This window comes from Sabethes cyaneus, chromosome 1 (assembly GCF_943734655.1).
Source record: "Sabethes cyaneus chromosome 1, idSabCyanKW18_F2, whole genome shotgun sequence".
In the NCBI taxonomy this organism is placed as follows: Eukaryota; Metazoa; Arthropoda; class Insecta; order Diptera; family Culicidae; genus Sabethes; species Sabethes cyaneus.
Genome location: NC_071353.1, coordinates 77,557,633 through 77,584,355, shown reverse-complemented (window position 1 = coordinate 77,584,355; position 26,723 = coordinate 77,557,633). Strand labels below are relative to the sequence as shown.

The 26,723-nt window shown below is 35.1% G+C and overlaps 1 protein-coding gene across 1 annotated transcript in view; it reads left to right on the top strand.

The window, feature by feature from the left end:
• LOC128738845 (homeobox protein homothorax) overlaps positions 1–26,378 on the top strand; it is an 83,178-nt gene extending 56,800 nt beyond the window's left edge. The window contains exons 4-6 of the mRNA XM_053834280.1: positions 7,244–7,294; positions 7,833–7,883; positions 22,951–26,378. Coding sequence (XP_053690255.1) covers positions 7,244–7,294; positions 7,833–7,883; positions 22,951–23,211 — 363 coding nt within the window. The 3' untranslated portion in view covers positions 23,212–26,378. The remainder of the gene's footprint in view (positions 1–7,243; positions 7,295–7,832; positions 7,884–22,950) is intronic.
• Positions 26,379–26,723: the final 345 nt, after the last annotated feature.

Sequence of the window (26,723 nt, the reverse complement as noted above, 5' to 3'; positions counted from 1 at the left end):
TGTGAACCAGCGGCAACGACAGTCGGATGAACTTGAGTAGTGCATAAAGCAGTTGTTGGATATTTTAAATCGCACAAAATATAATTGGGAATCGTGACACACAGTATGATTCATATATTATATTCTTCACCACAACATACTTGCGCGTTATAAACAACAGTGTTTCAAATGATACACAAAACTGAAGTAACTTATATATTTTGGAATAAATTTTCATGCATCGGATTGAAAAATAAATTTGTAAACGGTACTTATATTTTGACCAACATTATCGAAGCCATTGTGCACTATGAGATGCATCAGCTAATCGAGTGCATTATGTTGCTACGGATAATCTCTCTCGTGCGAAATGTAAACTCATCCATGGCGTTTTATGTTATGATCTGTAACAGCTTATCATTCTATAGTTATCATGATATTTATATAGTTTCTATTTTTACGCTTCTTACATCTTGTATTCTGATTAGGAGTGAAATTATGAATGATTGCTTGGCAAAGCATCCCGGTGCGCCTCGTTGTGTGACATTGTTCCAACAAACTAATCGTATGTTCTAAGATCGACTGGAAGAAACCGTTAAAGTTAACAGGATCGTAGCACTGTCCCCACAATTACCGTTTACGCTAACAGTTGGTTGTGGACTCTGTTGAATAAAAGCAAAAGATCGTCTTCTGAAAACAGAATGTAGCACCGAGACTTTGCTTTGGAAACCAAAAGATTTATTTATTGTATCAGTACTTTTTGATTATTTTGAATATGTCTGCTCTTTTGAGAAGCTTACGATATTTATAGTACTTTACCAGATATGGGCCATCACAGGACACGCCATCGCATCGTGGAGTGACAATATCATTCGTGTTAAATATTGCCAATTATGGGGTCTAATAAAAAATATGTTCATTTCCCAACCAATAAAATACCCATGGATTGATTTCTACCGTTGCTGCTACGCAAGTTGTGTCATACGGCTCGTTCTCGGACAGCTACCATCTATTTCCACATGGAGCGCAATCATCAACGAAGCAAAAGCGTGCTCGTCAGTGATTCGAAGCACTTGATTTACGATACCTAGCCCACTCCATCGTGCGCTCCGCAAAGAATCACACTGTATTTTTTATGTATCCACCTCAGACCACCAACCAACCCGGTAAAGCGGTCTGTGGTGTAGAGCTGCATTAAGTACGATATTTGATTAGAGCTGTAAATCAATAAAAGCAACAACAACTTTATGTATTTTATGAACGTATAATCGATGCAGAACAATAATTAAGCATAAATGTTTGTTAGATACTTGCAAATATCTAAAATGCAACTTTCGTGATTCCGGAAGGATTGATCGCAGTGAAAAGCATACCAGTGCATTGAGTGGGCTTTACTAATGAAAACTGAAGCTTCTTCAAGGAATGGCGAGATGTTTCACATTATTACTCAGTAGGTTCGTCGAGATGAAATACGGCTCCAGAGATTGCGATAAACAGAGAAAAGGAAATTTTCTTTCGTCTCCCCCTTTCTGCTTATCACGCTAGTTTCCAGGACCATTCTGGAATTCCGGAACCATATTAAAATTATTTTTTTATATTGTGCCAGGTCAAATAATTATTGATAGAAAGGTATCAATTTGAATCCTGAAATAATGTAGTGATGTATGATTCGAAGGCGTCTGCATCCATCATATAAAAGACTGTGATTTTTGCTAATTTCATTCTTTCCTTCTATAAACACGCAGCAGTGGACCCATATCATTAACGATTAGTTGAAGCAGGCACTTAAATTTTATTTGTTTATGTTGCCGAAGTAACCAATCAGAACAGCGCAAGACAAAACAAAAAAGAAATCAAATATATGATAAAAGCTGTATACATAAACACAAGACTGGCGGTATATCGAGCTGTTCACAGTATACTGTTTCTTCGCATTTTGTTTTTCGTAGCAGTAACGATTTTTTATTATAAAATAGGCGCCACAATGATTAGTAGATTGGGCTAAACCAGTATGTTAAGTGCAATGTTCTGATGAATAAAGATTTTCTATCAATTCGCAAGTGTTATGTTGCGGAATTTTTCCAATAAATCACTAAGGCACGTATTGTTTCTAGGGCTTAAAACGTTATAGAAAGTGACTAAATTTTGTTACTTGCTTTGAAAAATTATTAATGGTTTATATCTAGCATAATCCGTCCGCAGGTTTAATGTATGGTATGTAACGATTAACATAGATCGAGTATATCCTACGCTGAGAATAAAATGAAGGTTTGTTTTATGCATTCTTTTGTTTTTTCCATCACGTAGTAGATTCGTACATCAATCTTGAAAAAATAGAAGGTCGAGTTTCGAAAACGGAATGTAGCACCTTCTCGTACCAAATACAAACTTTCATAATAAGGCTTGTTCGCGACAAAATTTGGACACCCCTAATCACACACAGCTTCGGAAATACATTAACAATGAGTGAAATATTTTGCAGAGTGGTAGACGTATTGCTGTTCTTTCTGAAAATATAACACTTGTTTATATTACAAGCGCTCAGCGTAAAATGGCGTTGAAAAAAGAGCAGGTGCGAAAAACAATTGTGTGCGGTCACAATGAAAATCCGGATCTCTCGTTAAGAAAACTTGCCAGGAAGCTTGGATTACCTCTAAGCACTGTTCACAGTGTTTTAAAATCGTTCGATACTCACTTGACAACTGCTAGGAAGAAGGGAAGTGGAACAAAAACGGATCTGAGGAACCACCACAAGGATGCGAAGGTAAAACAAATATTACGGAGGAGACCAGATCTTTCTTTACGTACCATTGGTGGTAAAATAAAAATGTCGCCAACATTCGTGCACACTTCTAAGCAACGATAAGGCATGAAGTCTTTCAAGGTAAGGACTGTGCTAAACCGTAATGATAAGCAAAATACGACGGCCAAAACACGCGCTCGTAAGCTTTATCGCGAATATTTAACGAAGTTTCCATGCGTTCTAATGGACAATGAAACGTATGTCCTAGAAGACTTTAAATAGCTTTCTGGTATGTCTTTTTACACTGCCATGAAACGGAATGGCGTTGCAGAGCATTTTAGGACAAAGAAGAAAGCCAAGTTCCCCAAAAAATATTTAGTATGGCAGGCCATATGCAGCTGTGGTCGAGCAAGCAAAAGTTTCATCACTACGGGAACGGTTCACAAGGAAATATACCGTGAAGAATGCCTGCAGAAACGATTGTTACCGTTCCTACACAGCCATGATATACCCTCGCTGTTTTGGCATCCTGTCACTACGCCAAAAATGTTTTGGAATAGTATGATGCTAATGGAGTCCATATTGTACCGAAGGAGGCGAATCCACCTAACTGTCCAGAGTTACGCCCCATCCAGTGGTATTGGGCTTTGGTGAAGAGAGAGCTGTCCCAGCACAAACAACAAGCAAAAACTATAGATAAATTTCGAAAATCTTGGACTAACGCAGCAAAATTGGTTGCCAACAAGTCTGCACTGACCCTCATGGCAAGAGTAAACTCCAAAGTTCTCCTATTTTTCATGCAGACCAAATAAGTATTGTTAATTTGTTTGATAATTATTAACGATACACACATAAATGATATAAAATTGTTTCATGGATTAAACTTCTAGCCAATTTGTTTTATTGCAAAATTGAGGTGTCCAGATTTTGTCGCGAACAAGCCTTAATAACATTTGCGGTAGAAAATAAGCCTATGAATGCTTTTGAATGGTATGAAAAATGTTTGTTATCTACGAAAATGTTTTACGACTATTTTTTCTTAAGAGCTACAAAATAAAGTTGCTCAGTGTAACAATTTGAGAAACTCGATTTTATGAATACATAGAGTAACCAGTAGTAGATACTAAGACTAACCAAATTATTTTGGATCGCAACTGTAGCTGTACATAATTTGGACATTTGCAGCAAAATAAAATAAAACTGTCCAAATTTTGTACAGCTGCAGATGGGGTCCCAAACGGTTTGATTACTCTACTTGCTTGAGTTAGCTTTTTCTGTTTCAACTATAATACAAAATAAGCAACCGATGGTACTTATACTATCAGCAAAACTCGATTTTAGTGGGTTTTGTAAGAAGAGCTTCCACTTATGGTGACGTTTTGCGTTGTTAATTGAGTACTGGATTTTCAGTTATCGAAAATGTTGAAATAAGGGTTTTAGTATTTAAATGCATTTATAAAATGCAAAATTTTATAATCCAAAATTTGTGTTGTGTTAAATTCTTTCTGTTTCTTATCATACATCCATAGAAATAGGAAATACAAGGTAATAAACACTTCAATTGTAGCCAAAATTGCATTATTAGAAGAGGGTCCAGTTTTGTTCGACATAACGTATAAAAAGTAAATGTTTCAATACAATACTGTAAAATTTATATATAGGTACCTGACATATAAGCAAGATACGCTTTCACGCTTTTCCATTCTCTCTTTCAGTTTTCTTCTGCTGTTTTAGATTTCACTGGTTATCAAATAATAAAATGAATAGGTACAGCTCAAATATTACACTATGCTAAAGAACGTGTCGCTTGAGTCATGTTACTTTCGTACAACACGATTGACAAAAAATCTATAGGAATGTATTATAAACGCAATATGGAAACCTTTGCTTATTTTGCTCCAGTATGCCGCCTCAGTTCGAGAAAAAACCATGGATGCAGGCTGCGTGAACAATATGTAAAGACTTTAGTACCTACAGAATGCGCAGTTCCATCTGAATCGTTCCGAAACCTGATGGGATGGGTAGCAACACCAATGAAAAAGAGAACGAAGCGCAAGACTTCTTTTGAATTATAAGAATTTGAAATTCTAGACGATTTCGTTTCGCTTTTCTGTTCATCCTTTTTCAAAACTCTCTGTACCCACAAAAGAAATGTAATAATACCAAACCAGAAAAAGTAGCAAATCCAATTTAGACGCATCAGAATCAGACATATGAACGGAGCTATTTTAGCAAAAGACAGAGGGGTAAACACAGCAGGGGTGCTTCTATTAATAACAGGATCTCTAAGGTTGGGATGCAATATCTATCTTCTGTATGTGTATGTATTTCATTTCAATTTTTCATATTATGAGACTAGTAGAATTGTCCTTGGCAAAATCGAAGCATGTTTCAGTTGTAGAAAGTAGACATTGATGGAAGCTCTAAGGGCCTTGCACTGATTGCATTCCTTCCTTTTACTTCATAGCTTTTCGAAAGTTTATAGCATGCACAATATGTTCTACCATCCTCTAGGTTAGTTCTTTCAGTTCGAAATACTTCGATTTCTGTCATTTTATCTGTTTCATATAGTTTATTGAAGAAGGCTTTATATTTATTACAGTTTATACAGTTAGAGATGTTTTCCATCGTAAAACATGTAAAATATTTATAAATGGCATACCAAAAGAAAAAGCATTTGGCTTTAGTAGAAGTCAAGTTTAATTAGTTTACTACTGCATATCTATGTATTAACATTTGAAGAATTCGTAAATTTACTGCTAATTGCAGGTTTACGTTTAATGTGTAAATATTGGGCCCTATTCTCACAGTCACCTCGCCCACCTCACTTTACTCACGCGCCCTATTCTCACAGTCACCCTCACTTCACACTCTTAATTGAGTTTATCCATAAATTGGTTGGATTTAGTTTAGTTTGAGTAGTTTCAACCAAGTCTTAGCTAAATCCGATCTATTTATAAATAGAATCATTTAAGAGTGCACCTTACAGTCCCAGTTTATCCAGAGTCACCCAGGACTTTCAGAAACGCAAATTCTGTTCTCACCAAAAAATTTAGGAGCCGTGACTGTGAAAATAGGGTTCATTATATTATTGAATGTTTTTCTGGTTCCTCTAATTGCTGTTTTATTTACTTTTTCTTCTATTACACTGTTCATTAATTAGGTTATCGCTAAGCTGTTAAAATATGAACTTCCTTTCGTTGGTAATCAACGATTAGACAAGAAAACGTAACCATATTACCTTTGAAAAAGGCCAAAACCAAAGGCAGTATAAAAAAGCCGTTTTCAATATAAAACTGACTGAAGTTTTTGGAGCGTCTTAGTAGAATACGAAACCTAAAAATTAGAAAAGAAGAAAACTTATCCAATTTAATTCTACTATTGTGACGACCCCCGGTCAACGCGCCTCACTTTCTGTGGCGGCTTAAAATAACTGGCAACTCGGGCGTAGCAACTAGCAAGTGTCATCATCGGTATGAAAAGTAAACAACACTTAAAAGGTTGTACACTCGGTGTGGTTAAATTAAAGCTTATATAACTAAAATTTATATCTAATGTACTTACTTGCTAGTGATTAGTTTACTTAGATACTAGTACTATTATATTTGCTTATAGACCAGGTAAATACGCTACATGCAATATTATTCTAACTTATTAAATAATGAAACTCGCTCTCAGGGCTATGCTGCTATGATAAGGCGGTTACTGGTAGTTAATACTTACTAAAATTGCCGTTACTTAAATATATAATTCGTGCTGGTGAGTGTAACATGCAGAATCATATGAAAGTAAAAATTAAAAGTGCGATAACAATTATATACAACACTTAACAGAGAGGAAATTGGAAAACTGCAACAGATCGTGAAAGATAGAGGTTAGAACAGATAACTACAGGAAGGAAGCTTGTATATATTGGAAACACTAAACGTAAGCTAAAATAATTTAAGAAAAACTAAACTATTCCTAAGGTGATCGTTGTCATTATTTTAGGAAGTTTTTATCGTCTTCAAATAAACGATTAAAAACTTGGAATTACGTTTCGCTGTCGTTGATTGTACATCAACAACTATGTATATTTTTTATTCACGGCAGATACGTATTTCGCCTACGACTTGCAGGCATCCTCAGTGTCTGTTTTAGAACTCAGACACTGAGGAAGCCTGCAAGTCGTAGGCGAAATACGTATCTGTCGTGAATAAAAAAGATACATAGTAGAATTAAATTGGATAAGTTTTCTTCTTTTTTAATTTTTAAATATAAAACTGACTGGAAAGCCGAAAATCCGCAAAATAATATGTGTACCTCAGTCGATCTTAACAGTATTAAATATATTAACATATACACATACAGGTCGGACTCGGTTATACGGGTGAACATTTTTTTTTAAATTGTTTATTTAAAACGTAGTTAACATTAAAAAAAGATTTTTTTTTCACCCGGATAATCGAGTCTAACCTCTATTGCCATATCATAGTTATGATGGATTTATTAACTTTGTTTTTTCTCTATTTTTACTTGCAGATACGACAGGAGAAACCCTACTATGTGGCGGATCCAGAAGTAGATTCACTAGTAAGTTTATATAAATATGTATTTCGTTATAATATATTATATCCAAGGATCATTTTTGTTTAATAATAGTTTATCAATCGCCTGTTCCCAGGAGATTACCTATTTAAACAGTGTATAAAAGTAGTCTATTTCCTACTCTTAAACAAAAATGATTATTGGGTGATACATCATACTTTCTCTAAGCCACTATTCTGAGATCACAAATCTCGTGCGATTCATAATTACCGTCGATAGTATAGAAAAATAAAACGTGTTTAATATTCTTAGGAACGCAACACGTTCAAATCAAGGTGAGTCAAAATAGGTGATCTAGTTTTCACAGTTTGTAGAACAGAAGTGCGCGGTACAATTGGTTAGCAACCATCGACGTTGTTTATACATTCAACAGTTTCCGCTTTGAAAATTTCGGTGATCGTCAAGGGTAACCCAGCGGGGGTGAAAAACAAATTTGAACATCAGAAAACCTCTCTTGACTAACCTTGGTTCAAATTGTTTTTTAATAGAAGTCAATAATTGAAATTTTTTCCTCTTTTTGCAGATGGTGCAGGCTATTCAAGTCCTACGGTTTCACCTCCTGGAACTTGAAAAAGTGAGTATTAATTTACCTTTCAAACCTTCCATTTGGTGACATTTTGATGTAAACTGACTTAAAGAACGTCTTTTTAAACTATACTGACTCTGTACCGGTTTTCGTTCGAGCAAATGACGGGATTGATTGTCCTTGACGGAAAGGGAATTTAAATTATATTTTTATTGCTGTGCTGCAATCAGCAGTCAAACCGATCGACCTACGTTCTACGTGGAATATATACAGAATAAGTAGGTCGCAAAATGCCGTAAAGCTTCATACCCTTTTCCTCGTTTCATCGCTTCCTTTGTTACGTAAAGTTCTGACAAATGTATTCATTTCTCTAATTGAATTAAATATGAAAACTTGTGCCACTCTTTTTGTTTTGTTTTTATTGTACTCCTGCACTGCTGAAAATAATTAAAGCATCTACTTTTATACCATTCTCTTCCGGTCAATGAAAAGCATCTGCCGTATCAATAAAACATGTTCTATAAAAATACTAGCCGCGAAAGCAGGTGGAAAGATAATTTCCCCTTATTGTATCGTATGGTATAAACTTTGAATTTAATAGAGAGAGAAAGAGAAAGAGAGATAAGGCAATGCGTGAGGCAATTTTCATAAAAATAAAAATGTAAATTAATTTTACAATTACAAATTTTTAACTAATCACTTCAATGTTTCGTTTACATTTGGTTGTGTGCTTCTGTTTTTTCTGGAGCATCGTCGTTTATAACGATTAGAAGGTCTATTATTCTCTCGGATTATCACAAGTATTTTGTAAGTAATAATGATTTGCTGTAACATTAACTCTGTTGTTTGTAGAAGGTATGGAATGCAGCTGATAGCGCCTGATTTGTTTTAAAAACGTTGAGTTGCTTTTTTTGAGTAATGCTAGGGGAAATGCGTAAACGGTTCAATTTGACTTCTCCGAGAGGGATGATACTTTCAATAAGTCTTCCTCGAAGGAAACACTGGTTCTTCTACAAGTCGATTGACCACTACGACTCGAATCTATTTTTTTAAAAGGACGTATGTATGTTTCCGTATGAAAGGGATGATAATAGCAGAATGGTGACTGAGAAATAGTTGCAAAGAATCTATTATGCTTTACATGAAAAATATATGTACAACGGATTTTGTATTTATATGGAATTGGTTTCTTTTTTCTTTATGTTGTATTTGTTTTTCACCCGGATATTAAATCAAAATACTTATGTTATGGGTAACATTTTAGAATTAAACCACTCAAAAAGTTTAATTTCGATGGCAAAAAAGTTACATCCAAATGCAGAATCACTTCCAGTTTTCAGTTTTTCTGTAATTTGAATAAATTGAAAATTTGAAAGTTCTAAATGATGATGGGAACGTTCAGGCATCATGGGATAGCAAGATGGTTGGATGCCAATCAAAATATTTACGAATTTTAATGCTTAACTGGTAGAATCAACCACCTGTCCGTCTTACCCACCCTGTTCGTCTTACCCACAGTTCCCCTACAACACAGTTGAACAGTTACACCATGGTCATCATCATGAGAGTTGTAAAATGCTCGGTCAAAATGAAAAGCTTTATCAGGAAGATAGAAGAGAGGGCTGACATCGTGTCGATTTGTCAAACTGTTGAAATCTGGCAAACAGCGAATCATTTCATTTTTGCTTTTAGTTAACCGTTATGTGTTCGACAAAAAAAACACCTTTAAGTGCTCGACAAGGGTACCCGGGTACCCACAAATTGAAACGCTTGTAACTTTGGCAATTTTTGACCGATTCGGACCCTTTTACCACCAAAAGATTCAGGAACTTATCCACTTCCAGTGTGGCTATAACAGAGCCGGAAGTGGCTCATCTGGTTCCCGGAAATCCGGCAGTCCAAGGATGTGTTCCGGAATTAAAGCACTTTTTATATTTTTGGATGTAATTATAGTAATATGGGTGTCCAATGTTCTTCCAATTACTCCGAAAGGTCATTCTTCATTGTTTTAAGACAATACAATGATATATCCTTGGAATGGCCATTCTGTGACAAGTTCCCGTGGGACCTCCTGTGGCCATAAAACTGTTTGGTTTGCAACACTGGCAATATGGGTGTCTAAATTCATGAAATTACTCCAGAAGGTCATTTTTGATTATTTTGATTCTATCTGATGATTTTGCCACGGCATGGCCATTCCGGAACATATTCCCGTGGGGCTTCACAGTTGTCCAAAACCAAAAATATGTGCGCATTAGAGTTTTGAGTGGGAAAACTTGATTTTAGGTTTATGGAACCTTTGGGAGAGTTTCTTGAAATTAAAAGTTCTATCGTATGGTGAAATTCAAATTTTGAATAATCCCCCTAAAAGTGAAATAAAAAATTTATTTTTCTGCAGCTTCAATATAACACATTGATGAGTTCTGCCAAGTTTTAGAGCATATTATTACAAGAAATTTTGCTGAAGACCGTAACCTTCTATCTCTTCAGCGAAGATAGAAAAGTCCTATTTCTTATATGTGAATCTTCAAAATCAGTTTTTCTATTTTAGCTCTTTTTGTAGTTGTTGTATGATTTTTTCATGTTCTATAAAGTTGTACAAATAGTAAAAATAAACAACTTTGCCGAATGTAGTATACCTCTATCTTTGCCTATTTAGGAGCTGTGAAACTTTTGTTGTAATAAATACCCTAAATCTGCCCCGAATTACTCAACTATGCACAAACAGATACAAATTACATTACATGAATCTGAAACTAAATAAAAAACTACAAAAAGTCAGGAAGTTTCATTTATATCAGTCTGCGCATAGTCGCGTAATTGGGGATCAAACTTAGGGTATTTATTATAACAAAAGTTTTACAGCTCCTAAATAAGCAAAGATAGAGGTATACTACATTCGGCAAAGTTGTTTATTTTTACTATTTGTACAACTTTATAGAACATGAAAAAATCATACAACAACTACAAAAAGAGCTAAAATAGAAAAACTGATTTTGAAGATTCACATATAAGAAATAGGACTTTTCTATCTTCGCTGAAGAGATAGAAGGTTACGGTCTTCAGCAAAATTTCTTGTAATAATATGCTCTAAAACTTGGCAGAACTCATCAATGTGTTATATTGAAGCTGCAGAAAAATAAATTTTTTATTTCACTTTTAGGGGGATTATTCAAAATTTGAATTTCACCATACGATAGAACTTTTAATTTCAAGAAACTCTCCCAAAGGTTCCATAAACCTAAAATCAAGTTTTCCCACTCAAAACTCTAATGCGCACATATTTTTGGTTTTGGACAACTGTGAAGCCCCACGGGAATATGTTCCGGAATGGCCATGCCGTGGCAAAATCATCAGATAGAATCAAAATAATCAAAAATGACCTTCTGGAGTAATTTCATGAATTTAGACACCCATATTGCCAGTGTTGCAAACCAAACAGTTTTATGGCCACAGGAGGTCCCACGGGAACTTGTCACAGAATGGCCATTCCAAGGATATATCATTGTATTGTCTTAAAACAATGAAGAATGACCTTTCGGAGTAATTGGAAGAACATTGGACACCCATATTACTATAATTACATCCAAAAATATAAAAAGTGCTTTAATTCCGGAACACATCCTTGGACTGCCGGATTTCCGGGAACCAGATGAGCCACTTCCGGCTCTGTTATAACCACACTGGAAGTGGATAAGTTCCTGAATCTTTTGGTGGTAAAAGTGTCCGAATCGGTCAAAAATTGCCAAAGTTACAAGCGTTTCAATTTGTGGGTACCCGGGTACCCTTGTCGAGCACTTACGGGGTAAAAAAATTCGAAGCCCCCCCATTCCACCCCCTTAAGTGCTACATGAAAACTTATTTTATGAAAAGTTGCAATTCAACTAGTTCTTAGATGTCATAGAGTTTCAGTATCCTTGATCAAAGAAAACTGTAGAATTTCGTACTTTGAAAGCTGAAAAGGTACCCGGGTACCCTGTCGAACACATAACGGTTAAATTTATCGTCAAATATAGACTTAAATTACAATAAATAATAGCGCTGCTGAATTCAGAAAATGATAAACTATCATATACAATAAAAGAATTCACTTTAAAAACAAATTAAAATACCCAATTGGCTACCATTACTAAAAATCGTGCCTCTCGTTTCGGTGCTCGCCCTTCGGATCACATCTTCAAGAGCAGTGTTGTCAAGTATGCAGGATAAGACGTCACTTTGTTTCAATTCTCACCGCGTCTCGAAGGCACTTGAGAGTGTCCCCGAGATGCATAGAAAAATGATAAGTCAGTTTGTCCAGAAAATTGAATAAAAATGTGATACCGTCATCCGGGGATATTTGCAACACCGGGGTTACTTGCAACACTTTTGCTCATGCCGCTTTTGGACAGCACTAACGCATTTGTTTGTTTACATAACCATTTGTAGTCAATGCCGTTTTAAAGATGGGACGTTTACCTATTGTTTAGTTAAGTTAAATCCATTATATCATTGTTTTGCTTGTTTTTATACGATTGAAAAGTAATGTCACCTTCAGGGTAGGAAAAATGGATGTGCAAAGTTGCGTCAGTTCATTGACATGAAATTATTTTTTATCATTAATTCCTGTACACAATTAGTGCATCATGGAAGCATAGCAAAGCATAGTTTGACCGCCCGTGAGTTGCCCGCGATTGATCTAGATCAGCTGAGATTGCACAGAGAACCACCAGAATGATGCTTGGGAGTAGCAGATCATTCTCAGTGTTTTCTGGTGTCAAACATTCCGAAGACCCACAAAGGCCCCACTGACTTTTCTGATCCATGTGTTTATAGTCTTGGTAAACTTCCCTCTCCTCATCCGGTTGAACAGCTATTGTGAAATTGGAGGGATTGTTAGTGTCGATTTAGCGACGTTGATTATGAGACCTACTGCCTTGCAGCTATCAGATCGGTCATCAAACTTGCTAAGCATATCAACAGAACAGAACAGAAGGAATCCAGCTTGCTGCCACCGGAGAGTAGCGTCAGTTTTATCCTGGATCCAATTAATACCTTGTAGAGTACTTTCAGAGTGATACAGAGCAACAAGATACTGTACCAGTTCACATATTCAGATAGGTTCCATTTCCTAGGCAATTTTATTAGGATATCCAGCATCTAGTCCACCAGAAATTTCGCAGTTATCTAAATATTACTAATGAGCTGATGCACATTCGGGCTGACAATACTGCACTCTTAAATGATTCTATCTGTAAATAGGTCGGATTTACTTAAAGCTAGGTTGAAATTACTCAAAATGCCCTTAAAGTGTACAAACTCAGATTTTGAATAGCTTTTTAACCAAAAAACTGGTAGCATGATCTTAAAAGTGCGTTATTTGTCATAGAGAATAATAAAATTATCGGTAGCAAGTAGCTAAAATTGATTGAAATTTTTATCCAAAGTTTGAGTTTGTGCACTTTAAGGGCATTTTCAGTAGTTTCAACCTAGCTTTAACAAAATCCGACCTATTTACAGGTAACATCATTTAAGAGTGTGGGTCAGTTCCTCGGCAGAAACGCAGTCTGTCCTCGTGCTTTGCAGGACTAGGTACGTACGTATAATGGATGCTTCAATTTTAGCTAACGGGTCCTAGACGGCAGCGCCTCAGAGTTGACGCGATTTGTGCTAAGTACTGCGGGCGTCCGTGCTGCCGGTTGTGTATGCCTGCGATAGTTAAGACACGGAAAAGTTGTTTGGAGTGTTTAGCCCAACAATTAAGTTAGTCCGCTCAGTAACTGGCTAGTTAAGGCGGAACCGAAAGTGGCTAACGTTATTGTGTTAGTGCGACAAACACTGTACTGTACATCTCATGTGTACGTCAAAAACCTAAACGTTTATTTGAATATTGTATCAGTATTGGTAATATATGTCAAATAGCGGAGCTTGCAAACATAAACAGCTGATCCGCATCCAACCGCACTGACTACAAACATCGCGAAAAAGGGTTTGTTTTCTTTATCAAAGCATTCCGATTCAATCAAAATTAACAGCAGCAACTGAATAATGCGTAGGATCACTAGGATGTTTAATTAATCCGCTTGCATCGGATTGCGTTTTTGATTCCTGCGTTTGCGTTTTGTTTGTTTACTTCACTCTAGGCTCATCGATGCGGCGAAAGTTGAAAGCTCTTTAAAAGCTCATTGATGTGACGAAAGTTTGATACTGTGTTGCTGCTTTTCCGGAAATCGCTAGTTCAACGAAATATGTGCGCAACCAAATATCTATTAACTAATTCCAGATTATACGTTTTATGAACACTTAATGATCTATATGATCAATTAAATTTATTTTCCATTAGCAATTATGTTTTGCTGAGCGTATATTGAGACATAGCAGATCGATAAATTGAATTACAAGTTTTAGGAAATTATAACAGCGCTGGAAGCACTGATTACGTGGCGAAAGCGTGCTCTGCCAATACAGATGCATTTTTAAGGCACAAAACAATACATGCTTCGAATGGTAGCCATTTACCCAGTCATCTTTGAGTCACTTTCGGTTTCCCCTTAATGTGCTTAAACAGCATCTTCAGACCCTCTTAACGTTGGCTTTTGCCGCTCCTTTCATCTGAAACCCTGCCGGTGAATGCAACAAAGACTCCAAACTAACCCGTATCTCCAAATATGTTTCTTAGTATTCAATACTCGTTGTCTCACTCTTCCCATCAATTGAGGAACAACGAGACAAAAAGACACCTTCGCATTTGAGGTTGTAACTAATTTAGTTTACAACCAAAATGACAAACTTTTTTGTCTGTAGACGTATGTCTCCTAAATGAAATTACCATTTCCATTACCAATTATTATTTGTAGCAGGCTTCACAATTTTCATATACATAATTATTGTGATATTTCCGAAATTAGCTATGAAATAAACCACAAACGACTCGCTTTTGTAAAGAGGAAAGATACGGCTTTCGCATAAAGTGAAAAAAGGGGACCGTCTTGAATTTGGGTGCCATGCCATGCCATAAATAAAATAAATAAGGCCATTGCAAATCATATTTAAAGTTTTTGTCACCCCCCTTTGAAGGTCACGAGTTTGGCCAATTTTCATAGGAACGGAGCCTTTCTCCGAAGAACCTCGCTGAGAAACGCGGACTAACACGCTTTCGGACGAACAGTGTCACACGCAGTACCTTGCAAGTCGTAAGGGCCTGCATAGTGTCGTCGTCCTGAAAGTAAAAACACGTTAGATTAAAACTTCTCGGTCGGTGGTTTCTACAGTAGGTGGAAGAAGAGGCACAATTTGTGTCTAAAAATAGACCAACCCATGTCGCTATGGTTAATAAGGGGGGTAGTGCAGACTTCTTTTGTCCAGCGCCTCTGTTGTTCAAAGGTACACGGGTACCAGTGAGCGACACGCCCTGGCAGGTGTTGTGGGTTCAAATCCGGTTATAATCCCTGATTACAGCTTGGTTCGACCCATGCACCTTCCAGCATTGGACAAAAGTTTTTGTTTATATGTACACCGCAGGCACCGAAAAAACTATACACGTACGTTTAATGTGCAGATCACATAGAAATTGATATTCTCCTGGTGCTAATCACTACAGTTTCATAGGAATAACACATGAATAACATTCAATGGTAAAACCATGGGTAAACACTTTGAGATGACCTTTGAGATATTCACATCAACTGATCGTGAAAGCTACGTGAATTTCAAATAGAATGACATTTCGTAAGAGTTAGCCTTTGAATAAACGTGTAAAACCAGTGAAATATTTATAAAAACTTACACCTTAATTTCATGTGGATTGCAACAGGATACGATCTAATGGTAATTCACGTGGATTTGCAGTGCAGCAGTGACTACCATGTTGATTAAAGGGTTGTTGGTAAAACATGGTTGTTTAACGTGTTTCCCATATGAAATATTTCATTTCACTTTAAATCGAAGGGAAACGCTTTTGATACTCGAATGATTGACAAATGAAACAAGATTATCAATATTTGCACGTTGAAATTCATGTGTAAGATCTCTTGGTAACGCCGTGTCTATTTTTATCGGTGGGTGAAATCTTCTGAAAGCTAAGCCTTTACAACATTATGACCCAAGGAACATTTTTGTTGTATTGTAGCTTATCAATCGCTTATTTCGTTGATTTCAGTTATACAATAGTTGAATAAGTTACCCTTAAACAAAAATATTCCTTGAGGAGTTCCGATTGCGGATAGACAAAACGTATTTTAAATTCAGTGGTTAAAGTTATGCACAAAATGTTTTTTAGAGGATGTGAACTCGTATTCAAGAAATGATTTTAAAATCCATAATTGAGTGGGTCAGAAGGAAAGGGGTGTCAGCTCCAAAGTTAACATCATCTTGAAAATTCGTCGGGTCAAATAATACAAAAATAATGACGCACTATGGTTGTGTTAACATTTCTTTATTAAATTCTACAGAAATATTGGAAAAGCACTTTGATTTTCGGAATTCATAAGACATTTTTGAAAATGTTATTTGCACTTACACTCCTTTCCTTCTAAGTCATGCACTTGTATCCCTTTCATTCCAAACGATTATAAGGAATTACTACTTAGAGTGAAAAAGGTGCAAATGCATATCTTGGAATCATATTACAATTATCTTCATTGAAAGGTAGGTTAGTGAGCAGGCGGTAGCAGTTCAGGATTTTCTCGCTACGTGGTGCTAGTGCATATGTAATATTCTTGTATAGTCTGTATCTTACGCTACTAACTATTTAGAAAGTTGCAATCTTCGAGAAAGTTGTTTAAATGACTGTCATCTCGGAGATGGCACTGAAAATAGTTCAGAATATTCTCAACGTGCGGCGCTAGTGTATATGCGAGCTCGTTTTATTTGCTATAGCTTATAATCCATGTGACTTTCTTAGGGAAAGTAATTAAGTAATAGCAGCCTTGCAGATGGTATAGAAAGTAGTGCAGAATTGTCTCACCACGTGGCGTTACTGTATATATAATATTGCTGTATAGGCTGTAACTTACACTACTGATTACTTAGAATTCAGAATTTTCAGAATTTAGTTCAGAATTTTCTCATCGGTCGGCTCTAGTGTATATTCATATACTTTATATATCATGATACGAGTAACCAAAAATATTACTCTCTTCGGGAAAATTGTTTGAGTAATAGCAGCCTGGCCGATAGTATGTAAAATAGTATAGAATTGTTTCACTACGTCGTGCCACCATACATGTTATATACTCGTGTGGGCTGTATCTTGCGCTGCTGACTCTCTAGAACGTTGCGGTCTTCGGAAATGTTGTTTAAATGACATTCATGTTTAAGATGATTTAGAAAATATTTCTGAATTCTTTCAAGCACTAGTTTATGTATCATCATCTTTTAGTTGCCATAATCTTAGTAATTGAAGAAATTACTTTTTCGGAAATGGACACGTTATTAGACATCGATAAGACTGTCGCAGTGGCCTTTTAACCCAATGCCCTTCTGGCATACAAAAAAAAAATAGACATCGATTTTTCTAGAATTTAAACTGTAACCCCTCGACGCTTTTTTGCTTGTTTAAAAAAATCACATTGCCCCTCCTACCCCTTCACACATCGGAAGGACAAAAACTTCATAAAATATAAGTAATGGCATAACTTGAGAACGGCGGGGCCTAGAAAAAGTTAAAATGACAACATGATAATGCGCATTTGATTTTGTTTTGGTTTTACTAAAAATGTAAAATTCAGATATTTTTGAAAAATTTATCAGATTTTAAAAAAAATCGAAAGAGATTTTAGAACATGTTTTAAGCTATCTTTAATAAAAATGAGACAAATCTGAGGGGACATGTTTTGATAATTCAAGTTTAATGATTTTTGTCTTGATTTTGAAAAGTTTTTTCTTTCAGTGTATTTTTTCCGAAAATATACGTCATTTTTAACAAAGAGGTGGTTTCCGAGTTACGAGTGGAAAATGAATCCTTGTGTGGCATCCACCATATCAGCAAAATTTCATTTCAATAAAAAATATTCGACATAAACCGTTTTGTTAGTTGAGCTAGAATTGCTCAGATAGTACACTTACACCCCTTTCCTTCCAAACGAAAACCAACTTTTATTTTGCTCGTTTTTTTCATGTGTTTAAAAAAGTCATTAAACGATAAAATTTTGACGTGAATTTTCTGGCATGCATAAAACCATACTCAAAGTATCGTTTCCTACCATTATCTCGATTTTTTCAATTTTGTCACTTACACCCCTTTCCTTCTCACCCCCTCAATTAAGTTTCGATGGAATATTTTTAAAATATTATGATTTCAGAAAATGTTAAGTATTAACTGCAGTTTTTTTTAAATCGAAATTTAAAAGTACAGAAAATCTCACAAAATTATTTGTAAAACTAAAAACTAGCAACTGGTCATAATTCCAATCAAATTAGAAATCCGAACCAATGGCTGTTGAGACAAACTATCATGTATCATAGTAGTGGGAATGGAAATGAATTTTTAACTTTACATAGAGAACTTAATACAGATTGCAACATGGAAAGAGTTCATTCAAAGAGTATTCCCGAAAAGGCACCAACATAATAATATATACCCTTTGCATATATTAATTCATCAACGCCGCTGATTAGCATAATTTGTCATGAGTTTCGCCAATAGCGGTTCGAATAACGCAGGAATATTATATTTAACGGAAAGCTTAAGAGTGCTAGTGGATAGTAATAAAGTATATGTAGAAGAAAAGGAACACCAAGCAGTTTTATGTACGGAATATATTAAGGAAATGATACGTAGAATGTTTTATCGGTTCAGTATACCTACCCGAAAACATTTCTGTGTACGAAGCGCACGATTTCAACCTGTTTTCGGTGGTTGATTTCGTCTTCTGGTATTTTTTTCTCTTTCGAACTTTTTGTTTGTTGAGACCGGTTTCCACAGACTACCGCAGCCAAAAATATAATCAGGAATAGAATGTGTGCTCACCAATTGCCTAAATTGTAACATTATAGGAATGAAGCCCCTGTCTGAAAAGGTGTGTCTGCCTATTATATAGGGACGTTCCCACTTTATCGAGTCAGCTGTCCTGTAGAACCTTTCTGTTTTTGATGGGCTTTCTCCTTACCGCTAATTTATGTCCTGGCGTACACAAGCTTAATTTAATTCTAATATTATAATTACTCATTTTATCGAATTAATAAAACTTAAATTGTTTTTAAGAGGATATCTAATTTGTTCGACACATTCACTTTTGCCTGGCAACGCGATTGTGGGTGATGTTGATTTTTTTGACATTATCACTTCGAATCGGAAATAAGATTCACACACCGTCGGAAACTTGTTTTAGACCGTCACCAATTGAATATATTTTCATTTTGCAGTATGTATTGTAATGATCCGTAGTTAAAAAGAAAACTTTCATTTTTTAAAGTTATGATTTTATTTATTTGTTAGTCTTTCAATTCAACTCTATATTCAAATGACATGAATGTAATAAAATACTTGTGACATGATGACTTTCTGCATTATGTAAACCAGGAACAAAATGGAAAAATAGCTTTGTGTAACTCTTCTACTAACGTTATGTCTTTTTAAAATATCTACAAAAAACAGTTATCACTGCTGTGGTCATGAGTTTGAGCTCAGTATTCAACCAATACTTACTACCATGTGGAGTGGTGCGATGCGGAGAGTTTTAATCTAGTTAAGAATAAATCTACGTTAAAGTAACCTGGCGGGATCGCTATTGACTGTCGAATTATGTTTTTATCGTGGACTGTCTAACCGGTATAGCGCGAAGGTTTTCAGAAATGGTGAAAGATCAACTCGTAAATATCTAATTCCTACATCCATCCAGCCATTTAAATTTACTTCTTCTATCTTCTACCTTCTTGCTTTGCTAGGCTTTTCATTATAAAGATCGAACATTCCTTCGAAAGAAATATAATGACGGGTCTGTGTCTGCTGGATATTGATATTTATGAGAAATTTAAATGATATCTTATATCTGGATGTGTCTCAAGCAGCATTTCTTCTTGCCGTGTTTGTCTACTAAAAGAGCGTCTGTACGTCTTTGAAAGCGAGAAAGAGAAGACTTAAATCGTTTGTAGCGAATGAGCTGAGAACACAAAGAATCGAAACAAAAATACGATTAAAAATTTCGTTAATTTTATTTCCTACACTCGTGGCGCGAGTCGTATTCTAGATTTTAAGAAATCCAATCGGAAAAGATATCTTTCATTTAGAAAATGTTGGTCCTTGTCTTCTTAAAAAATTAATGTAAAGTGATCGGAGAAGTCGAAAAACCACAAGCCATGGTATAATATAATTATGCAGGGTGAACAAGAAATTCATATTTTCAAATGTTAGAATCAGTAAGAGATAATATTAAAACGTATACAGCAAGCGAAACGAAACCTAAGCAAGGTTAATCTTCGTTTCATTCTTTATACTGCATATTTGGTTGGATAACTAAGTTTCATGACAAAAAGTAATTCTCCACATGGGCTCCTCACTGCAGTTTGTAAGACAAGGATAGGGTCGCAAGGTTCCAGCACAGTATGACAGAGGCTTCCGCCACATCATGCGAGTGAAAAATAGGAATAGAGATCATACGGCTCGCAATAGCTCGATTTGACGAGTTGTGTCGTTGGGTCGGCTTAGTCAATTTTAAAACCGGTTTTATTGTAAATCTAACTTTTCGGTAATGCTGAGAATATATCAGCAGCGCATGACATGCGACCGATCAATACTTACTTATATCTAAAAACCGTATAGTGTCACAGACTGGTGGAGATGAATCTGGCGAAGCCAAAAACGAGGAGCTAATAGGAATACAGTCGGAATAGAATATGACAATATAGGTTACCAGTTTCATGGAAATTCTATTCGCCAGTCTTTGTAAATACATACTACACCGTCTTTACTTATCATTTCGTGTTTGATCTTTACTCACTTTAATGAATTAAAATTATGTTACCGACGCATCTGTTTCTCCTCTAACGCCTAGGGATGCATAAATGATATAAATCGATTTTTTGTAAACATATCAAATGTTCGAAACTATTTAAACGAATAAAAAATCAGCTAAAACGAACAAATGTGCTTGCGGCTTAGCAGACATAAAAAAATGTTACATTTATTAATTATTCAAGCACAATTAAATTTACTTGCATATGATTTTCTTCCCACTATTTCTTTACTTCAATAAGTGTAAAAATACAAACAATAGGCATTCAACGCGACGTCCCAGAGTGAGCGTATTTGTAGATGCGGACGAATGTTCAATGAAAAAATCATTTCTATGTAGGTAGGGTAATGGATGGGTTCGTCTACAGTGGGTCTTCGTCTACTTTCCAGACATATAAAAAACCAGCATTATAACCAATTTCGATGCGAATAACAGTCAAACCAACCTGGTATTGATATTTATGGATTTATCTCTTCACTATCGAGGAAAAGATTATGTTAGAAAATTACAATTTTCCAATATTTGTTCAAAAAATCCAAGTCCAAGTCCAAGTCCAAGTGGTTTTTCTACCAGTTTTGAGTATAACGAAGAGAAGCTTGAGTATGACGAAGAGAAGCTTGAGTATGACGAAGAGTAACTACTTGAAATTTTGAGCTGTGATTCAAACTATTTCCACTGTTTTTATAGTAGTTGGGTAGCTCTTGGACACGGCTCAAAGAATACGTGCATAGGTTTTTGTAAATAATTGCTGTCTGTCCATGATAAACGAAAGAAATCTTGTTTATGACGAAGTGAATTTTCGTATGACGAACTCCCGCTGGAGCATGAAAAATTGTTCCACTGAGAAATGTAAGTCCCGAAATATGTTTTCAGGCTAAATAGGTATACATGTACAGGCAAGATGTGTCAGATTTATCTGGTGTAAAAAACTTGAGTACTTGTGGATTAATTCTTATAAAAACTGGATCGTGTTTATGTATGACGAAGAGGGTCCGTAACCTTACTGGGTTGAACCTTCCAAATTGTGTTGCAGGCTGACAGAAAATGGTCAGTATCACTCATGATTTGGTGGCAACTGACGATGACGACAAGAACGGCATCATGCGCGTGAAGTGTCCAGTCTGAGGAATAGTTTAGATTCTGCTTTTGCTTAATCACGATGACGAGCGATGATACATTTACAGCCAACCGAGCACCGAGCTTCATAAAAACCTTATTTCGAGCGATTTCGATCAGTGAAATAATTATTGGGGCTGTCTCAGACAGCAAAGTGAAAATGACGACGGGTGCATCGGCTGCCGCAAACTGCCTTCACCTCCGTCGGGAATGAGCTAAAGTTGAGTATTTGCCAGACACAAGACTTAGACAAGACGATTCTCGCACAGTAGAATTTGAATATCTAGCATGACTTAGCGGCTTCTATTTTTTGTAATCGTGTTGCTAAACTATTCACCTGTTTGGTAAAAAATATAATTAACAGTCATACAAAATTTTGATAATCTTATGTTAGATAGAATATTGCCGTCGGCAAATTGGTTTGTTCGTGATAAGTGAAATACGTAATATCTGAATTATTCTAATGGGGTTTTCATTATTCTAGTACGTCATAGGGAATTCAATTTAATATTTTTTTCGAAATAGTGGTGTGGAATTTGAGTAATTTGTCTTCTAAAGTTTATTAAAACAAACGAATTCAACTCAAATCTGTGGTTATTGAAACCAAACATTTAAAAGTATTTATTAAACATAGTTAAAGACAATGCATTTTGAAATATAAACACAGAGGTTACATAATTGTATGCCTACATTGTAAATTATACGAATTCCTAGTTCTGAACCACATCAAGTAGAGTAAATGAAGCAAACCAACTACAATTATAGAGGAAGTACGTAACAAGGCGAACGTATATAGTCGGTTGTACAAAAGCTATTAAGTACTCATTGCTTCATATTGAGAGGTTGATTTTTCAAGCATTTATCTGTTATTACTATATTGAAAGAAAAAAAATATTTTCAAAATAGTGAAACTCTAATAATTTTATAATGTAAACTAAACTTCTTCATTGGAATAACTCCGGATTTTTCAATCTTGATCGAGATTTCATTTCCGTTCCATTTTAATGTTGATAATGTAAAATATAGATGACTGACATCCTATTTTCCATCTCTAACTTCTCTTTCAGGTACACGAATTATGCGATAATTTCTGCCATCGATATATTTCATGTTTAAAGGGTAAAATGCCAATAGACTTAGTGATCGACGAACGGGACACCACCAAACCACCAGAATTAGGCGGTGCCAATGGCGAGGGTAGAAGTAATGCAGATTCAACATCACATACAGATGGAGCTAGCACACCAGACGTTGTGAGTACCCCCTTCGCGGGAGCACATGGTCCTATATTGGCGAGCTACAATGCGGTGGTGCACCCATGTTCGTAGTACGACTATGACCTTCTTGCAAAAACGAAGCGGGTGCTCACAATGCCCTGGGATAATGGCCACAACTACGCTTGAGATCGCGCTGACTATGCTTAATTGTACTACTTTAGATACAACAAATTGAGAACAAAAATACCAAAAATTAAGCAAAACCATAGCATTGATTAAAATTTGATACTTTAGAGACAAGGCAAAATAAATATACGCCAATGTAAATCTGCATTAACATCTTACGTGCCAGCGACATTGAGATGATTAATGAAGTTTGCAACATGTACAGAAGCTGCAACTACGTTACAGGACTCAGCTCATCTTTGAAACAAGGTTGAAATCCATGTGTGTATGATTCTGAACGTCTGGATGCAAACACTCGAACCGATGGAGAAATGGCAAGTGTGCATGTGCAACAGAGAGAAAAACGAAAATAACACAACACAAAAATAAATAAAGTGAAAAGAAGATTTGCTAACAAGTTTGTGAGTGCAAACAATCACATTCGGACCACCGGCTCAGGTGCGAAGCTTCTTTTGTGTGTATGTATAATCTCGTTTTTCATCTAGCATATTACAACGCTTTGAACCATGAATCCTGTTCGTGAAACATTAAGCATAGAGAGAGAGAAATGCATAAATCAGACAATTTGAATGAATTGTAGATTCTGTACGTGCTGCAAACGCCTGAATTTCAGCAACGGTTCAAGTAGAAGGAAAAGCAAAAAGAATTACACTCTTGCATCTTAATTATTAATACAAAACAAAAAGATTTAAGAAAAGTGATGCGACAAACGTACGAATCTAAAGTATAGATTGTAAAAGCAACTTTATATACGTAATTAAAGTATAAGGATAAAAGCTAATTTCAAATTTTATTGAATGAATACAAAACAAACCAGCTGTTAAAGGCAAGCCAGGAACAGATAAAGAAAATATAGCAAGTATACTTCGTTTTTGCAAGAAGCCCATATAGCTCGCCAATTTCGATTACCGGAACTATTTGGCAACAATGCGTGAGTGTGCACGTGTCCATCGTCGTTGGTTAATAGTGTTAAACGTTTGCAATTTTTTACAGATACTAGGATGGATATTAAGATCACTGGCGGTACTTTTTAATATTTTTTCCATACACAAATATATTGCTTTTTGGGACATTACAGGCTTTGAGCCAAGGAATTACCGTCGGTGATCGGAAAGTGATTATGTAAAACTAACAAACTGCTCAATTTTTTTTCTATCTCAACAGCACACTACCTGGTAATCGTCATTGTTGTCAAATCGTTCCGCGTTTGCATGTACAGACATATTTTTGCTTTAAAATAGTATTGTTTTTTTTATTATCGCGCTCTTAGTTACTATAGAATAGCAGATTTTCGTTCTATAAACGAGTGAAATAATACCTCTGGGGTTTGGGATAACACAAAGCCATCGGAATTGGCTATAGTGTTTTTTTTATCTTTTCTGTGAATATGATTCTTCTATATACTGTTCAACATAGAATCTCCTCCGCTGCAAGTTGAACGTAAACTGAGCAAGTTGGCGCAATAAGATAGAATCTGAAAATACTTGAAGGAAGTTGCCACATCGATTCATTATGTAAACACCTTCTTGATTTTCGATATATCATGAAAAATAGACTTTAAGGCCAAAATTTATTAAACCATGCCAATATTTCAGAATGATACTTCTGAATTTTAGTTTACCTTTGCGTTTTTCGCATAAATTTGATCTACTACACGAGTCAAACAGAGGGAAAGTATAAAATCATTCAAGGATAAATCAAACGATATACGTAATTTACATATGACTGAAACTTTTCTGTAAATTGATCTTCTGAATGACAAATGATATCGTTGTTCAACTATAACTACTAATCTATTTAACTAGGCAAAATGTACCATCAAACAAAAAACGAATACAAAGGGTTATGCGGACGAAATCATCATTATGTATACGATTTTAAGCCCTCGATTACGAAAGCAGTAGGGGGATGTATTTGGTATATTTTTTCAAAAAACGTAGGGTTTTGATCACGTTACATTCGAAAACATTTATTTTCACTCATCCAAAAACATCTTTTGACAATTTCCGTTATAAATGAATGCGATATATAAATATATCGTATACTACGAAACAGATCGTGATCATTAGGGTGAATTTAAATTTTGATAGTTTCAAAATTAGTTATTCTATGTTCTCTATTTGTTTAAAATGGCTTGCTTCTCTCTCACATCACAGACAACAAATGAATATCAAAACCAAACATTAGCAGCAACAAAACAAGTGTTAATTGAATTCACTTTAAAATTGAATTCATACCAATATCTTTGAATTAAAATTAAAATTATAACTACCAGCTAAATTCAACCCTATAAACATTTTATCTAGATAGTCTCTATGTTAAGAATAAAATTTAATATGATGAAATGCGTATACGAACTATATTTAATAGAAATAAATAAAACTACACAATGTGGAAATGAACAAAAATATTTTACTATTGGAATATTTTTGTAAGTATGTAAAAAGAAAGCTATATTTAAATTAATTCAATCTATACAATGTAAACAATTTAAGAGAGGGCAAACTAGCAACATTAATTAAGTAATTAGCTAAACGCGTTTCTGTCGGTCATACACAAACAAAAATAAACAATGATTTTTCTCGAATTAATGTATTAAAATGATAGAAAAATAACAAGCTATATGGGCATTTTAGTTTTAAATTTAAATTATCAGACGTGCAGACAAGGAAAAATATAATACCAACTAAACAAAACGCTAAGTAGAAAACGAAGATGCAGACAAAGAAAATCATACTCAGTATACAAGAAAGAAAAATTTGTGATTTTTATTTATATCATAGCAGAAAGCCACAAATGTTTTAGACAATTTTCATTATGTTTGGAATTGTTCATTTGAAGTTATGATTTATTATAACATAACATGCAGTGAATAAAACAAGAAATCTAGCTTCAACTTATCACTGTGTGGTAATTGGAAGTTGTACATTGAACAGAAAAGTATAGGCAGACTGCAGCTAATCTTAAAACTAGGTATATTCCCAAATCAATTCAGTTAAAAGAGTTGTAAATTGATATTGCTTGGATGCATAGAATGCAAGCATAATATTAAAGTACAAATTTTAGCAGTCAACTCTTTGTTTCATATACAAGCCCGCTAATGATACGGCTCACTTCTTATTTCTCGTTGATATCTCATGATTATCAATAAAAACGAAGATTTTTCGGGAATCAAGCAGAATTCGTTAAAATTGTATTGGTTATTAAGATTGTTTGCACCAAATCTATTTCAAATGATTAGCTGCAATCTGTTGAATCCCGTTGATAAAATGCGTAAAATACATTCACATATAATCATGCAAAATTCTATTGAAACAATAGCTTTTAGTTAGCAATTATCTGTTTTTATTATCATTATTATTATTGAAAAAATATTGTCTATTGATTATTGTAATTTTTATTTTGCTATCTAATGAAAACAAAAAAACTAACTTATC